Source organism: Lepidochelys kempii, chromosome 2 (assembly GCF_965140265.1).
Source record: "Lepidochelys kempii isolate rLepKem1 chromosome 2, rLepKem1.hap2, whole genome shotgun sequence".
NCBI classification, from domain to species: Eukaryota; Metazoa; Chordata; order Testudines; family Cheloniidae; genus Lepidochelys; species Lepidochelys kempii.
Genome location: NC_133257.1, coordinates 7216085 through 7233726, shown reverse-complemented (window position 1 = coordinate 7233726; position 17642 = coordinate 7216085). Strand labels below are relative to the sequence as shown.

The window sequence follows — 17642 nt, the reverse complement described above, 5'->3', positions numbered from 1 at the left end:
ATTTTCAAAAGCCAAGCAAGTACGCACACTACTGAGCAACTCAAAGATTCACTTCCACTTGCCTGAAAAATAAACCTACCTGTCTTCTTCGATCTGTACTTGAACACAGCCTGAGAAGAGCAGGAGGGATTGTCATAAATATAAAGGGAAGGGTAACCACCTTTCTGTATATAGTGCTATAAAATCCCTCCTAGCCAGAGACAACATCCTGTTACCTGTAAAGGGTTAAAAAGCTCAGGTAACTTGGCTGGCACCTGACCCAAAGGACCAATAAGGGAACAAGATACTTTCAAATCTTGGGGGGTGCTGGGGGGGGGGGAAGGCTTTTGTTTGTGCTCTTTGTTTACTTGTTTGTTCTCTCTTGGGACTGAGTGATGCCAGACAGAAATCCATCTTCTCCAACCCATCCTAATCCAAGTCTCCAATATTGCAACCAGTATAGGTAAGCCAGGCAAGGCGGATTAGTTTATCTTTTGTTTTATGTGAATTTTCCCTGTGTTAAGAGGGAGGTTTATTCCTGTTTTCTGTATCTTTAAGGTTTTGCCCAGAGGGGGATCCTCTGTGTTTTGAATCTGAATTCCCTATAAAGTATTTTCCATCCTGATTTTACAGCGCTGATTCTTTTACCTTTTCTTTAATTAAAATTCTTCTTTTAAGAACCTGATGGATTTTTCATTATTCTTAAGATCCAAGGGTTTGGGGCTGTGTTCACCTGTACGAATTGGTGAGGATTATTATCAAGCCTCTCCAGGAAAGGGGGTGTGTAGGGCTTGCGGGGATATTTTGGGGAAAGACGTCTCCAAGAGGTCTCTTTCCCTGGTCTTTGTTTAACACGCTTGGTGGTGGCAGCATAGGGTCCAAGGACAAGGCAAAGTTGGCACCTTGAGCAAGTTTTTAACCTAAGCTGGTAAGAATAAGCTTAGGGGGTCTTTCATGCGGGTTCCCACATCTGTACCCTAGAGTTCAGAGTGGGGAAGGATGGACTCCATGTCAAAGTTTTGTGGACCAGATAACATCTTACAAAGACTCAACACTAACCTAGCCCTGCGTTCTGGGCTTCTGCGGTCACTGTTCTTTGGCTTCCCAGAATACCCCATTCTGCTTCACTTCCAGAGAGTTAATCCTTCCAGGAGCATTTGCTTAAAACTAAAAACTTGAATTTGGCTCAGTACTTAAAATTCTGTTTAAAAAAAAAAAAAAAAGCCAAAACTCATAAGAAAACCAAAACCCAGAAAACATTTCCACTTTTTATTTCCCTTCTCGTGGGAACACCTGACTGGACACAAGGAAACGTTCCTCGTGGAACATTTTCAGCCCATTTGCAAAGTGCTAGCACAGAGCCTCTACCATGGTGCATAGGCTTCACCCAGGCTCTCTGCACAGGGGTGGATTTCACACGAAATCAACCAGCACAAACTGTGACAAGCAAATGGGGTTTATAAAACTCCTTCTGCTTTGATCACCTATATATAATTAGTGACAGAGGGAAGATAATTTGCTGGTTTAAAATGGATGATTTTTTAAACGGATGTAATCCCTAGAATAAAATATGTAGACTTTGAAACTCCAAAAAGCACCTGTCTAGGTCCGTTTTTGAGCCCCCTTCCTGGAACATCTGAGTGTTTCCACCCACTGTATAGCAATGTATACAAAGTAGTTTGGTCTCCTGCTAAGATGGCAAACGTCAGCCCTTCAATGGCGCTGAAGATGCACAGTGACAGCAAAATTACCTAGGGGGCGTGTGCACTGAGATTAGGATAGGCTTGGGATAGGCAGGGCCCTCCTCCCTCCTCTTTGCCTAGCCTATCGCAGCTCCTCTAGAGGTGTGAATCTTCCCTTGCATCACAGTCTCTCCATGTTGCTCTAGGACCACCAGGTGGACTATACACTAGGATACCCCCCTCCACACACATGGGAATGCACCAAGGAATCAGCTCCCCATCATTGTGAGTGGAGAGAAAGCAGCCTTGCCATCAGTAATGCTATACACCCCCATGCTCCTGCCCACGGCTCTCTCCAGGTTTCCATAGCTCACTCATTACCGTGGTATCTGAGCAGAAAAGTCTGCCACCCCCTTTTCCCCATAATACCCGATAGGGATACACATTTCCTATAACTGTCTGCCTCAGAGGAGGGCAGACACAAGAGCAAATTCTTTCAGAAAGCTAAAGCATGAGGTTGCAGTCATTAGCTCCCCTTTGTGTCATGACAGTTGTATAATGAGTTTGCGTTTATAAAGTGCAGCCTCACACTGTGCATTAGAGACCATTTAAAACATACAGGTTGACATCTGGATGCTTTGCCTCTTTTTACTTTACCATTTCCAAAGCCTCTCGGGAAAGAAGGGGGTGGGAGGCCAGGGAGATTATTTCTGAGCTTTGGTTAAAAAAGAAAAGTGCAGCCATTTGCTAAATGTTATTTCTGGGTTTGCATGTATTTACCGAGTGACTCTCTGTGCCCACTGCTGTAATGTAATAGCACGCTGCACAGATTAGATGCAGCATCCCTGTGAGGTAAACTACCCACGGTGGACACATCATGCCCAGCTTCCCTCTGCACATCATTCCAATCACTCCCATTGTAAATACACCTAGAAGACAGGAACAGAACCCTATGTCTGCCCGTGAAATGCTCTATCTCCAGTCCCCACAAATGCCTCTAAAAACGCTGCAAGCAAAAGACCCCAGCTGAACATATATGGTAAACAACGTCGTACACTAAATTCTCACCCATGCTACTCATGTTATATGCACTAGTTCAATGACTGATACATTCTGCTGGAATCAAACCCAGCAGAATGAGCCACCATGCAACATGCAAAAGCAAGCATCATAATATGCAACACAGTAATTCGATCACGCCCCAAAACTGAGGATATCGTGAAAACTGAGCAGCCCCCAGCATTCCTCACACATCCTATTATATTAGAACAAGGCAGACAGCCAATGATATTGCAAAGCTGGAACTGCAGAATCACAAAAATATATCTTCACCTAGACCACAAGCCAACCTGGGGAACTCACTGTTGCAAGATATTACTGAATTAAATATTGTCACTGGAGCTAAATAAGATTGAGAGCATTGTCAACATCAGTAGCGGTGCAAATTAAGAGCCCAGCGGTGCAATCCTTAAGGGCTTGTTTACACCGTATAGGAACATGCGCAACCGTGGTGTGATTTCTAAAGCACACTAAGGTGCTGCACTGTACTTGGAACAGCATTATGTTAATGTTCAAGATGGATGAATTCAAACTGGAACAGGTAATGAGAAATGCTACTAGAATGATCAGGGGACTGGAGGGCCTATTCTACAAGAGGAGACTGGAAACGCTAGGTTTGTTTAGCCTAGCAGAAAGAAGGCTGAGAGGTGATATGTTTGTTCTCCATAAATACATCAAGGGGGTAAACACCAGGGAGAGTGAAGAACTATTTAAACTGAAGGACAATGCTTACACAAGCGTAAATGGGTATAAACTGCCATAAATAAATTCAGGCTGGAAATTAGAAGAAGGTTTTTATCATAGAGGTGAGGTTCTAGAACCGCTTCCCAATAGGAGCCATGAGTCCAAACAACTTAATCAGAGAGAGCTGGCCAAATTCACGACTGCTTGTGATGATCAGAGACAGAGCTCAGCACACTGCCCTGGGTGGGGATCACTTCCTCTTTCCGTCTTATATTACTAAAAGCTCGTGCTTCAAGGATTCCCATGGTCAACCTGCAAGGGTCAGAAAGAGATTTCTCCCCTCCTCTCCCGCAGTGCATTCTAGGCGAGTTTTTGGTCCCCTTTCGTTGAAGCATCAGGGATGCAGATGGCGAAAGATGGGACCCAGGACAGCGTGGGCCAGGACTGTGAGGTGACATTGAGCATTCACTCTCTCTCGCAGGTGCTTGGCTGACTGGTTCTTCCTCATATGCTCGGGGTCTACCATATGTGGAACAGAGAAATAAATGCCCCCCTGGGTCAGATTGACAGTGACCTTGTGGGTTTTTCATCTTCCTCTGCAGCACGTGGGTGCGGGTCTCTTGCCAAGATTATCTGGATATATCTCACTTAATCATTATGCTGCCACTGCAGGGGCCTCAAGCATTGGTGCACCTCCCTCCTTCCTAGCTCTGCCTGTGGCACATAATAGTCTTGTCTCCTGTGGGCTGTAATACTTTGGTCTAATTTCAATTGTTAGGTTTAGTGTGCGGGTGCTGGTGGCCTGGGAGAGACAGGAGGTGAGACTAGATGATCTGCTGGTCCTTCTGGCCTTCAGCTCTATTAATCTATCGTTTTCAGCGCACCAAGGAACCTTTAGTGCACCAGCAAGGTCTGAACGGGTCAATTAATGTGCAACACATTCGTGCGCTTTGGAAATCACACCCCAGTAGCACGTGTTACCCAGCAATGCAGACAAGCCCTTACTCTTGTTGGTCACTACTTACTCATGCAAACAGCCTCACTGAAGTCAGCGGGACTATTTGCACAACTGATCCTCAACATAAGGATTGCACAAGATAGCCCTAAAAGATTGAACAATGGTGATTAAATCATGTGCTTTGAAAGGGCAGCATGCTGCTCAGGGAACAATCACACACTACATAGCACTGTACAGTAACTAGGTGCGCAGTGGTGATGTATGTTTTCTTCTGAAGCATCAGGTACTGGCTACTGCAGGGTCTACAGCAGGGGTTCTCAAACTGGGAGTCGGGATCCCTCAGGGGTTCCCAAGGTTATTACATGCGGGGTCATGAACTGTCAGCCTCCACCCCAAACCCTGCTTTGCCTCCAGCATTTATAATGGTGTTAAATATATTTTTAAAAGTGTTTTTAATTTATAAGGGGGGGGTCGCACTCAGAGGCTTGCTGTGTGAAAGGCATCACCAGTACAAAAGTTTGAGAACCACTAGTCTAGAGGGACCAACAATATAATTTGCCTAGGCAATGCTACATTCCTATGACTTATTGCATGACGTGTCTTGATATTTTATGATGTGTTGTGAGAGCAATTGAAAAGCAACTCACATCTTCTGTCTAGCTCTCAGTACTGAAGTCAGAAAAGAGGGGCTGGAGGAGATCTTTAACTTGACTTCCTTGTACCTAATCACCACGCAAAATGATCTATCATATAGTGTAGCATTTGTCTACTGAGGTACATCAGCCTTGTTATACATTAGCAATTAAAACTGCCTTCCCCAGCGTAGTCAGGTAGGGTAAAGTACAGCACGCAATCAATACTTTACCTAGGGGTTGATATCCTTGTCTCGATGGACCTCCAAAGGGGTTCCGGCTTCCGAATCCGCTCCCATCAATGGAACCATAAGACATTTTCTACACAGCGGTGAATGGAGATTTTCTCTTAAGGCTGAAAAAGGACACAAAGAAAGAACAGTTGGCTAAAGTCCACAAGCATTGCCTAAAAGATCCTGCAAAGGAAACAAAGCCCAGAGCTTTCCTAGTAACCTTGTCCACCAGTAGTGAGAGGGGAGGGGTCTCATGTCTCCTTAGTTACGTCCCTAGCCTTTCCAATGACCTGCTGTGTGACTTCAGGTAAATCAGCTCCCCTTTCTGTGCCTTAAATGAGCGTAACACCTCGGGGGTTGGGAGACTTCATTCATTACCGTGTGCACAGTGCTTTGAGATCCTCAGGCGGAAGGCAAGTGCAGGGTAGTGTTAGCAAAGGAAGGCAGCCATTGCCTTCTGCAGCATTTTCGCTACAGAGCTGGACAGGAGTCTATCTGTCATACTGCAGGCTTGACGAGCTCTAGACAGACAGTTTATGGCCATATCATAATCTCCTGGGCCTCCAGTACAAAAACTGCAGCCAGAGTTATTCCTCCTTGCCTGTAAAAAGATGCTGCATCAAGCAGCAATGGACTGAATTCAATACACTTCTGGCAGCTGCAAGCCTAAATCTCCTCCTCCACCTCCTCCTTGCCTCTGCAAAATGCAGCAACCACTGCCCCAGAAGCCTTAGATTATTTCAAGGGGATCCCAGGACTTGAAGGGCCAAACATGACTCACCCTGGAGGCCCTGGGGACCTGATGGCCCAAAGAAATAAGGACCAACGTGCTGAGGCAGGGTTGGTAGGTAGCCAGGAAGTGGCAGAAGTGGCAAACAGGGGAAGAAGCAGCATGACAAGTGGTGCTGGCTCCCCGACTCCCAGGGAGCAGAAATGGAAACGGCAGCCCCTTCTCCTTGCTTGTGGTGGTGAGGCCAGGAAGAAGGGCAGTGGATGGAGAAGCTCTCTGGCTGCAGATGGGGCTGATGGATGTGACAGTAGATTCCCTGCTGAGAGCGTGAGGAGGACCATACAACAATGATTTTTCTGTCCTTGCTCAGTGGAGATCCCTTCACTGGAAATGGTGCCTGCAGCATGGGAGATGGCAGGAACTGGGAGCTGATCAGCTGTGTCTGCATGTTGGGGTGAAGGGTATAATAAACACCCAGACACCCCCCACGTACATACACAAGCAGCATGGTCCCAGCAGCTAAGGCAGGAGGTGGGGAGTCAGCAGACCCGGGGTTCTATTCCCAGAGCCTCGATGTGTGACCTCAGGAAAGAAAGACACCTGCTTGGTGCCTCAGTTTGCCTGTGCATACAATGGGGATAACGCATGTGCCCCGTTTTGGAAAGAGCTTGAAAATACAAGTCTGGAGTTACCTATGAATGATCTAGCCTAGGTGTATCGAAGGTACGAAAGAGCAGTTTCTGTATGAATTAGGGATTTATTCATTTCAATTTATTCATGGTACCAGCTACCAAAGCCTGCAGCGACAGGCGAAGTCTCTGTTGCAGTGAATCGGCTCAGCGGTCTGCACTGCAGCACTTCATTTCAATCATCCTGCAGGAAGACCAGAGTCTCCGGACCCCACACCTCCACTTGGACTTTGGCCACAGGCAGCTGCTGCACATTTTTATTTTGAAGCTACACGACACCAGGCAAAATTACTGCTGCCGTTAGTATGGGCAATGGAATCTGTGACATCCCAGGGGAGCCACTTACTGCCCTTTTCCGACTGGAGCAAATGCCACACAAACGGAGAGCAGGGCAATTTATCTCTGCCTCAAGAAAAAAAAAAAAAAAGCTAAGAGCTAATCGACTCCCATTTGCACTCCAGTTCCCTGTCAAGCTGCAGATCTCATCCACCAGCTGAGCGGCATTTCTGCACAGAGGGGATGTGCCACGAGATTCCTAGGCCTTGCGGCAGAACCAGCCTCCCGTACACTTGGCCCCCAGGAGCGAAGCTGGAATAGCCCTAGAGGGAGATTCAGCTCCGAGAAGCCAGACAAGAGAAGCTACAGTGAAAAAGAAACTGAGTACAGGAATCAAAAGGCACGAACCAATACAAAAAGCATAACTAATAGAGAACAATAAATACAGTTCCTCACACCGCTCTAGTGTCATTCAGCTGAGGATCTCAATACACGGTACAAACATTAATTAGGCCTCAACATCCCCATGAAGTAGGTACGTTTTCAGCTGAGTAAAACTGCAGCACACAGTGACAGAGCTGGGAACCGGAGCTAGGACTCACAAGACAACACTTCTATCTAGATACTTACAACCAAGATTTTGTCATGGGTATTTTTAGTAAAAGTCGCAGACAAGTCATGGGCAATAAAAAAAAAAAAAATCACGGAACCTCACGATCTGTCCACGACTTTTACTAAAGACACGGGGGGGGGACACCTAAAAGTGGGACCCCCACCGGCCACTGCTCCAGCCCTGGATGCTACTTCGCTGCTCTGGCGGCCACTGGGGGCAACCCAGCAGTGGCAGCCTCTGCTCCGGCAGCCTAGGACTGCTGCTCCTGCAGCAGGGGCTGACTGCTGGCTCTGGGCAGCTGCTGACCAGCCTGGGGGCTGACCACTGGCCCCTGCTCTGGCGATGGGGGCTGACCGCTGGGACCACCGGCGCTGGGCCAATGCTCCGGCAGCAGGAGCTAACCACTGGCTCTGGGGGCTGACCTGGCCCCAGGCCACTACTCCAGTGGTGGTGGTCGATGCTCCAGCCCCAGGGGCTGACTGCTGGCCCTGGGTCACTGCTTCGGGAGATGGGGCTGACTGTCAGCCCCAGGCCACTGCTCCTGGGCGGGGGGCAGATAGCCTGCTCCAGCCCCGCTGCTACGGTGCGCTGAAGCTGAAGAAGTCACAGAGGTCCAGTAAAGCCACAGAATCTGTGACAGACTCGTAGCCTTACTTATAACTAAGGCTAAAATCAGTCACAGATTCTGTGATTTTACGAGACTTCTGTGACTTCCTCAAAATTTCACTAATTCAGCCCCGCCACCTATAACTTAGCTTCACAGGGCCCCCTGTGGCGGGGGTCCCCAGGCAATCGCCCTGATTGCTACCCCCTAATGCCAGTCCTGTGTACATTTCCATGATTTGTTTATTTCCTGCATCCCGTCTGTGACTTTCAATAAAAATACCTCTGCTAAAATGTAGCTTTACTTACAACCCCCATTACTGCAGTATCTGAGCTCCTCATGATCTTTAATCTACTTATCCTCCCAACTCCTCTGTGAGCCAGGGAAGGATTGTTATCCCCATTGTACAGATGGGGGGAACGGAGGCACAGAAAGACGAAGTGATTGGCCCAAAATCACACGGGAAGTCTGTGGCAGAGCAGGTAACTGAACTCAGGTCTTCTGAGTCCCAGGCTAGTGACAGAAATAGTACAAAGTAAGGTCATGCACTTAGGGTCTAATATTAAGAATTTTTGCTACAAGCTGGGGGTTCATCACTTAGAAGCGAAGAGAAGGATGGAGACTTGGATGTGAGGCTCAGTCAGAGGATGACTATGAGCCAGCAATGTGATACGATTGTGAAAAAGCAAATGTGATTCTAGGATGTATCAGGAGATGCATTTCCAGCAGGGACAGAGACAGAGTATTAATGCCATTGCACAAGGCTCTGGTGAGACCTCACCTGGAATACTGTGTGCAATTCTGGTCAAGAAAGATGAACTCAAACTGGAACAGGGGGCGAGACGAGCTCTGAGGATGGTCGGGGAACGGAGGACCTGTCCTATGAGAGGAGACTGGAAGAGCTCGACTTGCTTAGCCAGGCAGAAAGAAGGCCGAGAGCAGATCTGGCTGCCCTCTATAAATACATCGGGGGGTAAGCACCAGGGAGAGTGCAGAGCTATTTAAACTGAAGGACAATGCTGGCACAAGTACAAATGGGGATAAACTGGCCACAAACAAATTCAGGCTGGAAATTAGAAGAAGGTTTCTAACCCTCAGAGGGGTGAGGTTCTGGAACAGCCTCCCAAAAGGAGCTGGGGGAGAAAACAACTTAATTAGTTTTGAGAGCGAGATGGAGAAACTGATGAGTGTGACTGTATGATAGGGTTCCTTGTGATGGTGGGGGCAGGGCTCAGCAGCCCTCTGGTTTCTGTCTTATGTTCCGAAAGTTCATGCTCCAGGGTTCCAGCTGACCACTGGCAGGGGTCAGGAAGGGATTATTCCTTCCCCATGCACGTTTTCTGGGAGGGTTTTTGGTTTGGTTTTGTATTTTTGTTTCCTTCCTCTGAAGGATCAGGGACGGCCATGGCTGGAGATCGGACATTGGATGGGGAGGGCCAGTGCTTTCAGGTGGCACTGAGCTTTCTCTCTCTCTCTCAGGGGCTTGGCTGGCTGGTTCTTGCTCACATGCTCAGGGTCTAATAGATCGCCGTGTGGGGGGTCAGAAAGGAATTTCCCACCAAGTCAGATTAGCAGTGACCGGGAGTGGGGGGAGGGGTCCAGCTTCCTCCACAGCATGTGGGTGTGCATCGCTTACCAGGATTATCTGGGTATATCTCACTTCATCATTTCCCTGACTTTGAGGGGGCCTCGGGCATTGGTGCACCTCGGTCCCTCCTGTTCTCTCCCTGTGGCATATAGCAGTCTAGTCTCCTGTGAGCTGTAATAGCTGTTGGGTTTAGGGAGCAGGTGCTGAGTGGTGTTGGCGGCCTGTGATATAAAGGCAGTCAGACTTCTGGCCCTGAACTCTATAGCCTAACTACTGGATCATCACTTCCTCCCTTTTGAACGGAAGCAAAGTCCTAGGATCGCCCTGCCCTCCAGCTGGGAATGTGATTAGGAAAGGGAGGCAGGAATTCTAGAGGAAAAGGAGTCATGAGAGGAGCAAGAGGAGACCAAGCCTGAGGGCTCTGATCTTCAGAGACACAGTCTAGGAGTGAGAACTTGTGTTAAACGCTTTGCTCTGCCATCCGATCCCCACCCCCGATTGTGTGGCCCTGGGTAAAGAAACAGGTGATGTGGAGAATGAGACACCCAATTACACCTCCTAATTCCTCTGCTATTTATCCTTCCAAGACACAGCACAACTTTATTCTGAATTGCGTTATTAATGCAAACTGAGAGACTGTGTTGCCTAATGGACCAGACCCAAAGTTTCCCTGATGATGTGTTGGGGGCTGGGAAGCAACAGACACCATCTGCTTGGGAGTGGATACAGCTCTGGAAATCTTGAGTTAGCGGAGATTGTATATGGGCCTAATGGGTCAAAGAGGAGAGAGACTGCAGTCACCCCTGGTGCACAGGCCACGTGTGGCAGACAAACCACTCACTCACATACAGCTAATGAAAAGGGAGCTGTAAACCACGGACTAAATACTAAATTATCTTCCCATTAGGTTAGGTCAGCCCAGCACTCTCTGATGGGACAGGCAGAGTCATCATCTAGACAGGTGAGATGCAGACAAAAGGGCACAGGAGGAGTCCAGAAAAGCTACAGCTTCCCTGCTCGCATCACGGGGAATCAAAAGCTGAGGACTCTGGCTTGTTCTTGAATTATTAGGGCCTGATCCTGCCATCAGATCTGTGTGGGCAGATTCCTGGGCCTGCACACAACCAGTCTCTGCCTGCAAAGATCCCATTCCAGGATCGGGGCGTTAGCTTGTTCTGCGCTGCATATCACTCAAAAGCTAGCTTCACTTCAAAGCGAGGCCACCAAAAGACACAAGGTCGGTTTCCAGCGATGGAAAGTCCACCAAGGCGGGCTGAATTGGTGTAAAGGGGCCACAACGTTCCCTTTGAGGGTGATCAAAGGAGGCTACTGCCGCCCAAATGGTGGGTGGCACTAACAAGAAAGGAGGTGTGGCCTTAGAACATGTTGATGGAGCATCTTACTTACCATTAGCCACTCCAATTGCCAGAGCTCTTACCCAGCGCAGCAAGAGTCCCTGCCTGAGACCCACAAGAGAGGTCTACTAGAGGGGGCTTAGCAGGCACAGGAAAGTGGAATTTACAGCTCCCAGAGCAGCTTCATTCAATCTAGTCCCACATAAGTGTCTCCATCGAGTGATGTTAATCCCAGACTATGGTGTTCTCTCAGTCTTGGGAACCCTCAGTGAGTTTTGTGACATTTGCTCTTTTTCTTAAAGCTCCTGCCTCCTGAGTCATGTGATCCTGACAGGATCTCAGGTTTGTTTGTTTTTTTTTTTATTATTATTTTTAATATACGTTTTTAGCCCTCACAGTTGTGGAGAAAAGTTTGAAAATGTGAATCCTACCGGCTCAAAACCAGAAGACAAATGAAAATAATCACAATTTCTTATTTAAAATTTTGGGATTTGGGGGATCCTGATTCATGATTTTTGGAAACTTAGGATGAGCAATACTGTTACCTTCACCCATCTACACAGGCTGTTCCTCTGGGGTAAGTTACCAATTTCCCATCCATGAAGAACCTCGAGCTCTATTTATGGATTCACTTTATTGCCGTGAGTTCCTCCATTAGCATCTCTCCTCCCTGGGGAACGGCAGGGCCACAACAAAAAGTACCAGAACTAGGTCCCTCTTTATTTCTCAAACACACCTCAGGATTAGAATTATTTTAATCCTTGAATATGTGCAGTGATTAGAGCAACAGCCTAGGAGTTCTGTTCCCACCTCTGCTAAAGGCTTGCTGTAAAACCTATGGGCAAGTCCCTTACACCAAGGTTTTCAGAAGTGACTTGTGACAATGGTTGCCTCCGTTTTTGGTTGACCAACTTGACACTCTTCTTCATAGGATTTTAAACCAAAAGGAACCACTGGGACCATCTAGTGTACCTATATAACACAGGCCAGAGAATTTCACGCTCTAATCCCTGCATCAGACTCTACAGCCTTTAGTTGAACTAGAGCATATCTTTTGGAAAGGCATCCATTTTGATTCCAAGTGAAGAAGAATAAACCACATCCTTTGGTGAGCTGTTCCACACAGTTAAAACATTGCATCTTACTACCAGTTTGAACTGTGCAAACTTCCATTTCCAGCCTTTGGGTTTTACTATACTTTTGCCTCCTAGATTGAAAAGCCAAGATACATGTCCCCTATGTAGGTGACAGACTGATCACACTGTCTCTTAACGTCCTCTTGGATAAACTAAATAGATTGATCCTCTTTAGGTTCTCATTATAAGGCCTATTTTCCAGACCACAAACCATTTTCAAAGGGGGATAGCTGAGCATTTTCTGAAAATCTTGACCTTAACACCTAAATCTGTTTTCTCACCTGTAACATGGATAGAATTACACTGACCTGCCTTGCAAGGATGCTGTGAGGCTAAACTTACTAACCCTGAAATGCTTTTAGATCACTGGTGAGATATACCACATATATTTGCATAATATTAATATTAATGCCAAGTCCTTTCCAAATGGTTTGCTCTCCAGGCTCCAATCTGTCAATTATGCTGGAGTCATGTCACTTTCCAGGCTTTTGTTTTCAGGGATTTATTCAATTATTTAAAAAACTATATCGTTCTGGAACATCACCTGGAGAGATGCCACTCTTTTTCCTCCGAGATCCTGAACTTCTGAACAAGCTCTATCGTCGGAGTATTTCTAAAAATCACTGGGTTTAACACTGAGTTGGTATACTTGCACGAATCCCTATACTCTTGATGAGCTTCATACCGAATGTGTCAGAGGTCAATCAGAATAGCTGTAAGGAGATTACTTTTAAAAAAAAAGTGTCTTTGAGCTAATTTATGCTTTTAGTTCTTTTGTGGTGTTTGCAATATTAACATTCTGTTCTCTGGTGGCTTAGTACAAGGCAAGTTTAGGAAGCAATATGTTTAAAAGCTTCAAAATTACCTGCAGGAAGTGACTGCTCAGTGCAGTTATCCAGAGCTGGTGTCCCAAGTGTATTGGGACAGAGTGAGCAGGTAGCCAGATAAGACTGTGTATTTCCGCCCCCATCCCCACTTTGGTTTCCAAGTTAATTTCAATGCTGGTGAAAGGTGCTTGGAGATGGAAGTAGTGCTATGTCTCCATGGCAAAGACAGAGATGCTGCAAGACTCCCCATCAACACTGTTCCACCAAGGTGCCTCAACCTTGTTATAGACTGGAATTCTCCTCTCAAAGTCTCCACTGGCTGATCAAGTGGCCTTGGCTAATCTCTTGCCAAGGCCACCAGCTGTCAACATCCGTAATTCTTCCTCTGGCACAGTTGTGCATGGCTATCCAAGCAGCCAGATGTGCTGAAGTAACCAAGCCCTAATGAGCCTACAGTCTCTAGCACAAATTGCCCCAGAACTTAGAACAATACACCCGAAGAGAGACTGGGGTGTACTCTTTATAGCTAGAACTCTATACAAAACAGTTTGATCTTCAGGAGATTCTAGAGGGAAGGGTAAGATCCATGGGCTGTCCCAGGTGACTGGGAACTCCTTGATTCAAAGCACAGACACTTGATCATGGCTGCTTTGCCTGGGGGTTTAGTCAGCACTGTGCAGATACCCGAAATCCTAAATCAGCATGCACTGGGCTCAAAGTAAAACCCAGCATAGATTCTCTGAGGGAAGCAGCTTCTTTTGTTGTTCCAAAGACCTCGTCAGAAACATGGCGAGGCTCCTTTCGGGACATTACATCCTTCGTTTTTTCCAAACATGGAAACATCTCTTCCAGGAATTAAGTCCTCCAAAGTAATTGGCAGCCTTTGATCTGCTCATTGTGGCTACCATTGCACATGCTTCTCAGGAGCAGGGTAGTTCGGCTCAGGTGGAGAGGCTAATGGGGTAGGTACTGAAGTCGCTGTGGAGTACTGAGATATACAGGGTAGACCACGCCTTTGATGACTGCAAGGACTCCGTGCACTGAATGTATTTTGCTTAGCTTGGCTATCACTGGCTTGCAGACCCCACTGCTGACTAATTCAACTCCAGAGAAGCAAGAGTAGCCATGTGTGGTGACCAGAAGACGTCCTCCATCAGTGACATCACAAAAGTTTCACGGACTAGGTGCAATGGAGAAGCTGGGTTCCCAGGGATAGCATCATGACACAATAAGCAGGTGGGATACAGAGGTTATAAGGTCTATTCCTGGGAACAAGATTTTTTTCCTCATAGGAGCAGTTAGGTTTTTCAGATACTTTGGTGGCCAGCTCAATAGTATGGCCCAACAGGAAGGGAGGAGGAGTAGATCTCGGGGAATAAAGGAGTAATCCATCACCTTTTCTGCAACATACTGAAAATGCTTCTGGAGTCTGAAACCACCAGCATCTAAACACTGGTTTCCATTGCTTCTCTTCTAGGCCACACCAACCAACAAGGCTGCAAGGGCCGTGAGGCTTAGATAATGGTAATAAAACAATTTTGATATCTGCTCATGAAAGGCATTATCAGTTCACTTGGCCATGGTGTGACATTCTGTTTTAACTGAAGCCTAGCTAATGGGCAAACACCCCTTCTCTTACTCTAAGGAGAAAATGGCAGAGGAAGAGAGATACTTTATTACCAAAATGTTCCCACCATTGCTGCACTGAGCCGTCGCCTGGGTGAATCAGTTGGGTTTTTGTAGTGCCGTCTTCTCTTTGCCATTTCATGCCATGCTGTCTGTTTTTTGTGAACCCTGCATGAACAGTAGAACAGTCTTAATCTATCAATGCACGAAGCAAAAACAGAAGTATTACATATTTCAGTGAACAGCAAAATTAAATTTCAAGTCAGTTCAGGAATCCAGGCTTCATCTTCCTTTTCGCTGGTTATGGATTATGAATATTAATGCAAAGCTGCTGTACACGAACAGGAAGGAGGGAAGAAGGGGTTGGGAATCAGGCTCTGTAATTTTCTCCTGTGTAGCCGGAGCAAAGCTATTAACTTTGGATGATCCATATGCAGACATAAACAGAGACAGGGGTGTTACACTTGTTCAAATTAATAGATACAATCACTGTGTGTGCATTGGCATCGGATATCAACAGGATAAAGGAGCCAGTAAGGAAGATATTGCAGAGACAGGCACACAGATGCTAGGACCACAGTTAAATTTGGGAATCCCACTTTGTGGGAAGGAGGCACCTGGCAGACAGTCTGTTTAAAATGACAGAATCATGGATTACTACATCTAGATGTTCTGCTCCCACCACTAAACATACTGTTCTCTAAACCCCCCATTCCTACTGCTCACAGGAAGACCCTGTAATTGCAAGTGCAAGGTTTCTGAGAAGCTCTTCAAGCACTGGTCTGTACCAACAGGGATACTCATGGGCAGCCTCTCTAGAAACGCTTCTTGGAGATGGCTAACGTAGTAGTAGCCTGGTCCAACAGAAAAACATGGCAATGTGGACACGAGAATTCTGAAGTGCTCCAGCAACGATTTACAGTGAAGCCAAGAACAACTCCCTTAACCTTTTCCCTTCAGATTCCCTACTGAGAATAAGGCGATAATGCCACTCACTGACCCTAGCTGTGAATTAGTTTGTGCTTGTAAAACGTTTTGGAGGCCGTGAAGGATAACAGAATGGTTATTATTATCTAACAACTAATGGAAGGAGGAGCGAGAAGAGTGGCTAAATATGGTTCAAGGAGGGTGAAACTGAGCAAAGAAAAGATAGAGATGAACAGGTAAGATTCCCTAAGGGTGAAATCATTTAGACTGTGACATAGTCTTCCCCCTCCCAGATGCAAGTGTCGTCACTGGAGTCGTTTAATGCTGGTCAAGACAAAGGCACCAAAGAACTTTCTGCAGGCAAACAAGTGACAGAGACCATTTTTATCCCTAATTTTTGTGAGTCTGACTTCTTATTCCCTTGCCTGGATGCCAAAAACGCACACACATTCAAAGACCTGTCAGAATGATAAAGTAGCAACATTTACTGACAGATCTCCACACAACATGTCAGAAAGACGGCATCCAGCTAATGCTTACAGCCACTGATCTTATGTACAAACCCTTCCTTGGGAAGAGGAAAGAGAAGACGAGGGTGAGCTTGTGCTCAATACCACCCTCTTCTGGACAGAATCAGGTCTATTCCAGCATTTCTCCCTTCTCTCTGCCAGATGTGCTCCTACAGCCATTCTTTAATTCACCCAGCAGAGACCTTTTATTGGAACCTCAGATCACAAGTACAGATTTTCTTATTTACGTCTCTAAATTAACGGACAGAGAGCCGGTCACTGAGAACGCATCCCACCATGGTACATAACACATTGACGTTTTAAAGCCATGGATCGAGCCTAGCAGCCCAGCCGCACCCAAGTCCCTGGTTGGGCATTGAAACGGAACCCACCTGTGAAGTAAAGAATAAAATATTAGCCCCATTTTACAGACAAGGTGAAGTGGCTTGACCAAGGCTACGTAGTGAGTCAGCAGCGGAACAGAGATCAGAAAACAAGATGACAACCTGGCTCCTAAAGCCAAATCCATTCCTAATTTAAACCTTCTGATTAATTCAGACCCCTAGAGGTCTGTGCATTATGACACTCACAAAACTGTTTTTTTAACACACACACACCCCGTGCCACCATTTTCTTTCTTATGTTTTCATGGTTTTTAACATGCTTTAATGTTCCCTGAACTATTCCTCCCACCACCACGTGCCCCAGACTGACTGGAGTGTAAATTAGCGCAAAGGATGACAGAGACAGAAACAAATTTTTAAAAGCATGCAGTTCAGTCAGGATTCAAAAACAACAACATCCTTTATGAAATGCAAAGGATCTGAAAGGTCCCTCTAAATAGAATATAATAAGTAAAAGGAGTTAATTAATTAATTGGAGATCATTAAAAGGAGTCAATCTAACACTACCATATCTCAGAGAAGATCTTAACTAGTAGGGAAAAGCAAATTCATTATGATGGACAATAAAGGGAGGAAAAGAAGAGACCTCTTCAACCAGTGAATAATTGCTCTGATCACTTCTCTCCCCACGTATATCTTTTCAATCTGGATTAGGGTGGCCAACTTTCTAATCACACAAAACCAAACACCCTTGTCCCGCCCCTGCCCTGCTTCTTCTCCAAGGCTCCGCCCCCGCTCACTCTATTCCCCTTCCCTCTGTCGCTCACTCTCCTCCACCTTCACCCACTTGCTCATTTTCACCGGGCAGGGGGTTGGGGTGCGGGTTTTAGGGGGACCAGAGATGAAGGGTTTGGGGTGCAGGAGGGGGCTCCAGGCTGGGGGGTGGAGCCAAGAGGTTTGAAGTGTGAGAGGAGGCTCTCGGCTGAGGCAGGGAATTGGGGTGTGGGAGGGGGTACAGACTCTGGGCTAGGGTTGCAGGCTCCTGGGTGGCAACAGAAATGAGAGGTTCAGGGTGCGGAAGGGACTCAGGGCTGGGGCAGGGAGTTGGGGTGCAAGAGGGGGTGAGGGCTCTGGAAGGGAGTTAGGGTGTGGGAGGGGGCTCAGGGCTGGAGTAGGGGATTGGGATGTGGA

General features: G+C 46.7%; 1 protein-coding gene across 12 annotated transcripts in view; it reads right to left on the bottom strand.

Annotated features, from left to right (window-relative positions):
• The window catches only part of TSNARE1 (t-SNARE domain containing 1), a 695747-nt gene that overhangs the window by 512143 nt on the left and 165962 nt on the right, over positions 1 to 17642 (bottom strand). For 9 of the 12 annotated variants that reach the window (XM_073329996.1, XM_073329995.1, XM_073329991.1 and 6 more), the window contains one exon: positions 5228 to 5349. In XM_073329996.1, coding sequence (XP_073186097.1) covers positions 5228 to 5312 — 85 coding nt within the window. In that variant the 5' untranslated portion in view covers positions 5313 to 5349. Of the gene's footprint in view, positions 1 to 5227; positions 5350 to 14725; positions 14840 to 17642 lie in introns of all 12 variants that reach the window. The other 3 variants (XM_073329989.1, XM_073329992.1, XM_073329988.1) reach the window with 2 other exon arrangements.